General features: G+C 24.1%; 1 protein-coding gene across 1 annotated transcript; it reads left to right on the forward strand.

Moving 5' to 3' along the window:
• The first annotated feature begins 2,040 nt into the window (after positions 1-2,040).
• Positions 2,041-7,516, forward strand: LOC112682681 (protein lethal(2)denticleless). Its single transcript, XM_025553395.1, has 9 exons — positions 2,041-2,246; positions 3,915-4,130; positions 4,630-4,815; positions 4,973-5,080; positions 5,439-5,541; positions 5,630-5,841; positions 6,173-6,399; positions 6,803-6,986; positions 7,128-7,516. Exons 1-9 carry the CDS (start codon positions 2,189-2,191, stop codon positions 7,397-7,399), a joined length of 1,566 nt encoding a protein of 521 aa, XP_025409180.1. The 5' UTR covers positions 2,041-2,188; the 3' UTR covers positions 7,400-7,516.
• Positions 7,517-10,129: the final 2,613 nt, after the last annotated feature.

Consider the following 10,129-nt stretch of genomic DNA (forward strand, 5'->3'; position numbering starts at 1 on the left):
TTTTTAATGTAACTAAAATATAAATTAATTTTTGATAAATGTTAATCAACGAACATTTTTATCTAATACAAATAATATTTACCATTATTATTCTCTTCCAACTTGTATAAAAATTTATATTTTGCATAACAATGTTAAATCATAACTGTACATATAATCTAACATTTAACATTTTAACTATTATGTACCATTGCATTGCAAAACAATTAATTGTATTAATTAAAAAGTTTTAAAATGAAAATATTTTGTGTATCAAACATTTGAATTTCAAATACTTTTAAAATAAAAATATATCTATTGAATGGACCAGTTAAACTACAAGTGTTAACAGAAAATATGACTTGATGGATGGAGTAATTATTCTTCTATTCAAAATTGTGTAAATACATTTAAAAAATAAAAAGCCATGCATATAATCTGAACTTAAATTAAATTAAGATGTATTTCTCCATAAAGTAGCAAATACTGTTACTCGTGTTTGATGAGGATATTGTATTAAAACTATAATTGACAAATTAACTACAAGGTACAGGAAACTTAAATGACTATTTAAAATGAATCAATATGCATTGATATTTTATATGTATGGAAATCTTTTATGTACCATCTACTTTAACATTATGACAATCACAAAGTAGAAAAAAATTATCAACCGCTTTTCTTTAAATTCGTTGTAAAAAATTGAAAAGAAAATAGTATTTTGAGCATAAGTTCCGAGTTTATTTATTCCTTGGCTTCCTACAAAAAAATAGAACGGGAGCTTAGGACATTGGCGTCATTTCAGTTTTATCTAGAGTAGGGTAGTCGGCATGCTTTTATTAAATTACCGACTCGGGGGATTATTTTACCAAAGTACCAACTAACGTGGGAGGAGAAAGACGTCAAAAAAGTACAAAAATATAATGGTTTGTATTTTGTATATAAGTACCCGTATAGTAGACGGCTCATTTTTATGTTTACAATTCCTCGATAGCTTTAAAAAAGGCAAATTTATATTTTGATGATGTGCCGACTTTGGAATAATTAAACTATTGTCTATAGTAAATGTAAGAGTAGCAACCCTCCCCCTCCTCCCTCCCAAATGACGCCACTGGCTCCGAACCATTGATCACTTCCCCAATGCGAACACTAAATTTACTTTCGCAATAAATGAAACGGCCAATAAAACAGTAATCGATAACGGAGAAGACCTAAACAAATTTAACTTTAACTGTATTGTTCCCTAAGTATTATTTTATTGATAATCGATTTAGCGGCTGTAATAAAAACTCACATCTGTGTGCTTACTGAATGATGATAATTAGTGCCCGAAATTGTATGCATCTGCATATTTTTATTTACCTATTAAACTAAAAAGTAGCTAGGTAAGACAGACATTTGAATCTTAATCTAATGTGTTGCTATGCAAAATTTAATTTGGCATATTTTTGCATACTTGGAACATTTCAAATTATTACGTATATTTTAGCATTTTTAGAAATATAATGCATACATAGAAAAAAAATATTACGAAGTTATTAATATTATTATTTATTACTTAGCGCATGTCCATCATAAATTCCGTGAATCGTGCAGTTATATAATTTAATTTTTGTGTTGTAATAAGAAAAGATAAAGTTTTTCTAAAAGTACCAATACGATAGTAACTCTCCAGGTAACTTTAAAAATATTATAAAAATTCGCTTGATTTGTTTAAAGCGATTTTCGTTTGTGACTTTTTGTTTAGATAAGTGAGGGTTAAAAATACAATTTAATTTCAAAACAGTTCAATAAAATATATAAAATATAGTTGATATATTTTAATGTATATTTTTTGTTGAATATTAATTATTTAATGAATTGTATACATTTTAAAATTAAATAAATTTGATAAATAAAAAAATTCATTTTTGTTAGCATATTTCCGCATATTTTGAGTGCATATTTGAATGATAACCACCGCATAAATGCATGCATATTTTGTACGTTTTTAATGCATATAATTCCGGACCCTAAAGATAATAATAACTGATAAGAATGTGTGATAATAATATTATCCGCGGCCGGTTGCAGCTGTTACTGTTTATACTTCGTGCCGAGTTGATCAAAAACGGGAAAATTCTTCTGACGCTCCTGATAAACAGAGGAAAAACAGAACGGTCTCGAATATTGTACTCTACGCATTTCACAGTCAATAGTTTCAGACGTCATGGATCCGAACAACGTCATTTTGTACTATCTAAACAGAAGACAACTTGGTTACGAGGGTAATACACGTTTTTATCTCTGCTATTTATGCTGTCCGAATCGAAATCTGTGTTCCCTCAGCGGTTTTCCTTGCTTCTCGCCCAAACTACGACATGGTTTTTTTGTTCACTCCCATTAGCTCTACTCCACTCAACCGATATCCATTTTTTTGTTTTTCTAACTGATTACGACACATTATAATTGTTTATAAGACTCAACTCTACTGTTAATTATGCCTCAAATTCTATGTATCAAAATATAATGAACAACTGTTTGTCTGAGTATGACTTACCGAAGTTTTCTATCCCACTGTTCTTCTAACACAACAGTTTGTAAACATTATTTTGTTGTATGGCAAATGCCATGAGATCTACATCTGCAGCATCTTAAGAAGTTTCTAAGAGCAAAGGTTTTAAAAGATTATAATAATATAAATTACGATAATTATGCAATATGAATTCATTATATATATTTAATTTAATGCTAGTAGATCAGGCTTTCTAGTGACTAACTATTTTCACTATATATTCATATTTTTCAATCAACTCAACTTTTTTTACTATATCCTTAAGTTCCTCACTATCTTATCTAGAAAATTCTAGTTATCTAGAAAAAAGTTATAATCTTCTACAGTTATTTAAAATTGCTTAAATATTGAAAGCAAATATTATTCACATTCATTGACAAACTCATTCTGAATATTTTAGTGAATACGAAATGAAATGTTTTTATAATACAATGTACCTACGTAAGTTTTAATGTATTGATTGTTGACGAGCAAGACCCGTATTAATGTTATAAGTGTTCCAGTAAATGTAGCAATCCTTCACATTCATGTTATCATTAATATGATTTTTATTTTAATTTTCCATGAGTTATTATTAAGTTTCATTTATAGATGTATTATATCAATATTTGTTTACATAATGTGTGTGCCAAGTATAAGTACAGTAGGGTCTTGATAATCCCAACACAGGCTAATCCAAAAGATGTGATAATCCAGACGAACTTGAAAAATATTGCATCACTATATATATATATGTGTATCGTAATAATAGTAAATATATATTTTAAATAATAAGGTTTATATTATGTAATAAATATATTAACTGGCTGTACCTACATACATATATAATTATAATAATTTTTTGTATACATTTCCTTTTTAAATTACTAGTTTTTACATGATTAATACAGATAAAAATAAATTTCATTATTAAAATACAATAAAACTAATGTTTTATTTAAGCCATAAATAATCCGAACAAATCGGTAACCCAAATGATCCCATTCCCTAATCTTGTTCGTATTATCGAGACCTTACTATAATCTATATTTTAATTTTGCTAATACTTAAAAATGTATGCCATAATAATTTGTTACTTTATCCTTATTAAAGATGTAATTCACTTTAACTTACTATTTTAAAAAACTTACTTACTATTTTCACAATTTTTAAATACCGAAGATACTAGAAAGCCTATAGTAGATACTAGATACATTCATCTATATTAAATGTTTTCGTATGAAATTACCCAAATTATATAGTATCCCTTTAGTTATGTTCAAATAATGTTCTTGAAAACTGAAAACCTTGCTGTAAACTCAATATTTTAATATATTCTTATAGTTCTTTTACCGTAAGTTTATCTTATTGTTTTATTATAATATTATATTTGTTTTAATAGGAATTAGAAATAATGTCAAAGAAATTGTTATTGATCAAATGGGCCACAAATATTCAAGCAAGGGACACAATATTTCTATTGGGAATACATTTGCCTGCAAATTTAGCAGAAATAAAAATAACTTACACTTGCTCGGTTGCTCAACAGAACATGGTGAAATAATCATTCAACCAACTTTAACTGATAATCAGATTGTACAAGGGCCAATTACACGAAGTTAGTCAACAATGTTAATTAAATCTTAATTTTTTATTATTTTACTGATTTTAATTTGAAATGTTTGAATTTTGAATTTGAATGATTTAAATTTTATTTCTGTATAATAATATCTAAAATGCTAGTATAAGTAATATATATTTATATATTAAGTAATTTATAAAAATTAATTTTACTTTTTTCATAGAGAATTAAAATGTTACTGTTAAATTAACAAAATTTATATTTGTCAAATACAAAACTTATTGAACCAATTATGATTTATTGGAAATTTTCCCAGTGTACTACAAGAGACTAAAATTAATTATTATAATATTTCCAATTGTTATCATTATATACTTAATTTGGAAAAATGTTATATAACAATTTAACCTACGTAGTAATACCATAAAAATAAATTAACATACTATAAAGATAATTATTATCCTATACATTTTAAAATGTATTTCACATTTCTATACCTTGTTAATTTTTATTTACTATATGTTTTCTAAATTAGATGCTGTACATAACAATGCTATTTTTAACTTCGCATGGGCAGAACCAGAAATGAAAATAGTAACTGCCTGTGGAGATCAAACATCAAAATTATTTTCAGTAACTCCATCAGGAAATCTTGTAGAAATAAAAGTGTTTCCACATAACTCATCAGTTAAAAGTGTTATGTTTTGTCCAGGATCTTCTAGTATGTATAAATGTCCAATATATAGTTATTTTTAATTTGTATGCGTAGTGAATCTATAACTATTAATCGGCAAAATAATTAAAATTTATAATAAATGTATAGTTTAGTTTTATTATATACCATTTAAAAATAATAATTGCTTTATTTTTTTGTTTAGATGTATTTTGTGGTGGAGCTATTGATGGTTCTATTAAAGTTTGGGATGCACGTATGAATCATAATCCAAATGCTTTAGAGTTTGATCGCAAAATACCTAATTCACATGGTAAATATAGTTTTATAGTCTGATTGATTTTGTTTCCAATGTAACCTATTTTCTGTTTGGTAGTTATATAAAATCTAATCTTATTTTTTCATTTCTTTACACAGACATACACACTACACATGTATTATATATAATTTATAATTTTATTTTATGTTTTCCTTATTATTGAAAATTGGAAAATTTATGTTACTGTACTGTTAACATTTTTTTATTTATATTCTTTTCTTTTTTCGTTTGCCTTTTTCCCAATTATTTGGGCTCAGCTAACCTTGTCCTAAACTTCCATGTGTCTTTTTATTTATATCCATTATTTTATTATTAATAACTAATCATTTTTCTTTTTCAATTTATATTACAGCTATCTATGGTCTTAAAAAGAGAAAACCAATTAAAGTATTTGGAATTTCTGCTCTGTTATTCATGAATGAACAAACAGTTATATCTAGTTCCTTATTAGATGGGTAAATATATTAATTATAAAATATCAGTTTAATTTTCTGTTCATGAATACAATACCATGAAAATATTTATCAAAGTTATTATTTTTAGTATTATTAAGGTATGGGACTTGCGTAAATCATACCGCAACGTAAAAATATTTGGTGAACCTTTACCACGCATGAGATATTATCATAAACAAAAACCTAAAACAATTTTTGTTGGTTTTATGGACATGATAACTAATCCTCAATTAACTCGTTTGTATGCAAGTGGTGTGAATAATATGGTCTATAGTTACGCATTGGATTCTACAGAGAGCAGTATAAATATTTATTTCATTAATAATTTTAATAATAATAAGTGTTAATAGATTACTATTTGAGATATGCATTTTTAACTATTGCGCATGAAACAATTTGTTTATTTATTCGAAATTGATACTTTTGTAGTTATCTAGCATGGCTTATTAAATATTTTCGTTATACTTTTATAGAGTATAGAAAATTATTTTTGTACTTCTATAAAAACATTTTAATTTTAATAGTTAAATTTATGAACGAAAAATATTTAATACAACCATTTTTTTTTTTTTTTTTTATAAGTATTTCTTTATAATATAAAAAAATTTTTTCTTAAAATTTTTATTTGTAGATGCTCTATGCCAATACTCTGGTTATTCCTATGAAACTAACTATTCCAAAATAAGTATTAGTAATGATGGACGTTATCTATTTAGTGGATGTAATTATAATTCAGGTGTTATATGGAACACAGATTTTCCACATACTGAAAAACCCGTAATAAATATGATCACTAAAGACCCTATAAAGAAAGAACTAAGTAGTTCTGATTGGTGTGCAGATCCAGCTTGTATGAAAGTTAGTTTTATTTTATTTATTAGTACTAATTGATCAATGCAGTTCATGTTTTTAATAAAATAATTAAATGTGGTATTAATTTACTTATTATTCTTATTTGTAATCTTGTATTTTGTAAATTTTTATATTATGAATGATAAAATTAAATTTAAAAAAATTATATTATAAATAATTATAATTATAATAGTAAGGTTCGAGTTATTTTTAATTTTTTGTAAGGATTATTTTATCTTATGCAATTTTCAAATAAATTGTAATAATTTTTATTCAATATTAAGGAAACTTATTCTAAACTTATAAATAATAAATAAATTAATACTCATTTGACTGAAAAAATGTAAACTTCATTTGAACCGAATACTTAGGCTTATATTAAAAATAATATTTTATATTTATATTTAAGTTGGCAACTAGTTCTGATTCATTACCAAATATATGGACAATCCATCCATCTGTTGAAAATAATGAGAATATGGAAACAAAAATAATAAGAACTGCATCACATAAATATAAATTTCCTCCAAGAGTGTATACTGCTCCAATCAAACTTGATGCTTTACTCAAAGAAAAATATGAAAAAGAAACAGGTCAGTAAACAAAAATAGATCAATTTACCTAAGTATAATACATTTAATTTATATTTTAAAGTTCATTCTATAAAATTCTTTTTATCTTATTAAAGTATAAAAATATATTTAATATTGAATAATTCTACTCGTAAATTACAGAGGAAGACATGGAAAATTGGGACACTATGACTCAAAATAATGTACAAAATGTTTGTAATTTACCAGTTACTCCTAAAAAACCATGGAAAGTTATGTTTTCAAAAAAAACATCACCACAGCGAAAAACTAAATCCAAACAGTCTTCACCGGTTACACCAACTTCAAATAGAAAAAGAAAGAAGAGTAGTGTATCACCTAAAAATTTAATTGATCATTATTTTCCATTGAATAACAAACGGAAAAAATTAAATCCTGTAAATGAAAATGAGTAATTTATAATAAGTATGACAAAGACTATATTATTATTATATAGACTGATTAAACTTGTTTCAAATGCTGTTACATTTTTTTAAGGATAATTTAAGTAACCTTAAACTATATTTATTCTGATACTCATAAATTCATTTTTTCTTAAAATACTATATTATTAGTACATTTTTATGTTTAATATTAGTTTATTAAATTTATTTTGATTTAATTAAATAAGAGATTTTATTTAAACAAACTAGCTTAGAGAATTTAAATCTTTTATAAAATATTATACATACATATTCAAATATAATACATCTAGTTTATAATATGTACAAAGTTTCACTGGTATAATATTTATTTATTTTTTTTTAAACCATTGTTTAAATAATTTTTACTTTTTAAGAAGTCTAATTTTTATGATTTAAGTCTATTAAATAAGAACTATTGTAATATAAATTATATAGTTTAGACTTTTTCTTCTTAAAAATAATTAGTTAAATTTTAAATTACTGTAGCTTATATTACTATAAATACCCATAGTATTTAAAAGACATTATTTGCGTAAATAAACTTTTTAAGGTTTATAATATATACAAAGTTTTACTGATATAATATTTATTATTATTTTTTTTTTTTTTTTTAATTATTGTTTAAATATTTATTTACTTTTTAAGTAGTATAAATTTTATGATTTAAGTTTATTGAATAAGAACTATTGTAATATAAATTATATAGTTCAGATTTTTTCTTCTTGAAAGTAATTACATTTGGTTTTCAATTACTGTAACTCATATTACTCTAAATATACATAATATTTAAAAGACATTATATGTGTAAATAAACTTTTTAATGTAAATAGTGAGTTATAATATACCAAGCCTGGGCATAAATGAGTTAAAAAGTTAAAGTTAATTTTTACTTTTTAACTTAACTTTTTTGCTTCAATTTTCATCAACTTAATTTTTAACTTAACTTATTTTAATTGATATAAACTTAATAAATAATTAGTTACTTTTAATCAAATTTAAGTTAAGTCAATTTATAAATAATTAAATAAAAAATATAATAAAATTATTATTAATGATGCATATTACATAACCATTTACTAGAATAGGAAATTATAAATATAGTTAAATTTAACCAGAATTATTCAATAAATAAATACTTCATTAAATACATATAGTAATAGCTTTTTAGCCAATAGGTATATACTATATTAAAATATATTGATGTATCATGTATATAAAGATACATCATACCATACTGCCGCATACGGGCATATTATAATAATAATAATAATAATTAATAAATACTAATAAGTACTATGATATATTATTATATTCATATAGAAACAAATTACAAATGTACAATTCTCAAGAACATATTATAAAATATTTTCGTCCTAAATAAATAATTTTTAGATTAAAACCAATTAAGTTATGCTTTAGATTTTTAGTTCCCTGAAAAAGTATTCAGAGTTTAAAATTAAGTACATTCTTCAATACCATGTTATTTTTATTTAATAATTTAAAATGAATGTATAATACTTATCTATCTGTATTAATAAATCAAAAGATTATATTTATTTTGGCTTTTTGTATACTTTTGTACCTACTTTACATAATTTTATTCATCAGTACCTAATAATTTAGTTCTATTTATAGAAAAACTATTGGCTATTTCCTGTGCTCAATAATATTTTTGATTTTTATTATTCTCAGCCATATTACAGAGTATTTATATAAATGTTAAAAAATAAATAACTCAATTTAATAAGTTTTTTATTTTTTTAACATTTATCATTGATAAACACTATCTGTAATTATTACTTTACAATAAACGTATGTAATGAAATAAGAAAATATGGCTAGAGTGACAGGAGATAAGAAGTCAGCCATTGAAAGCACTTAAGGACAAGAATTCATTTTTATTGTGCCAGGAAGAGAAAATGAGCTTGAGTAAGAGAAAGAAGGGAAAGTATATACATTTAATTTAGTAGATCATCATACCAGGTACGTTTAAGACGCCTTCTGGGGTCACCAGGAATAAGAAGTTAATAAGTTAATTTAAAATGTTCATATAACTTTTAATTTAACTTAGTTAAAAAAAATTAAGTTAACTGTTAACTTTAAACTTTTTTAAAATGTTTTCCACTAACCTAACTCAGTTAATAATTATTATTAACTTGCTCAGGCTTGTATTATACTAACTTAATTTGCTGGAAAAAAAAATTTACCAGTTCCAAAATCGAATAACAAAGAGTATTTTTGTTATTTAACAGTACTTACACTGACTGTTTTGCTCATTCAATAGTAAAACTATATGAATTTTCTCAAGTTAATACGGCTGGCATTAATTATTTTGTACTATGTTCAAGCAGAGCAACATGTAGAGGCAGAGCTAGGTGGTGGAAGACGGGTATTCATCCCTGGACGTAAAATTTTAGAGGGTGTAATTTTTGTAATTATTAACAACTAATTTGATATTTTTATTTTTGTTAAATACTGATATTAGTTTAAAACTCAACAAGTACGATTGTATATTAATTATTAGAAAAAAATTCTTGTGAAAAGTACTAGATTATTGGTCTGATAGAGCGTAATTTTAACATTTTCCCCGGGCGTAAAAATTCATAGTTCCACCTTTGACAACATGTCAACTGAATTTTTTTTATCACCGAGAAAAATTGGTCTATGCATTGATTACATTATTCAAGTACACTAGTAGAGAATAATTTTCATTTTTGAATG

Source organism: Sipha flava, unplaced genomic scaffold, assembly GCF_003268045.1.
Source record: "Sipha flava isolate LNK unplaced genomic scaffold, YSA_version1 0_pilon_pilon, whole genome shotgun sequence".
Taxonomy (NCBI): domain Eukaryota; kingdom Metazoa; phylum Arthropoda; class Insecta; order Hemiptera; family Aphididae; genus Sipha; species Sipha flava.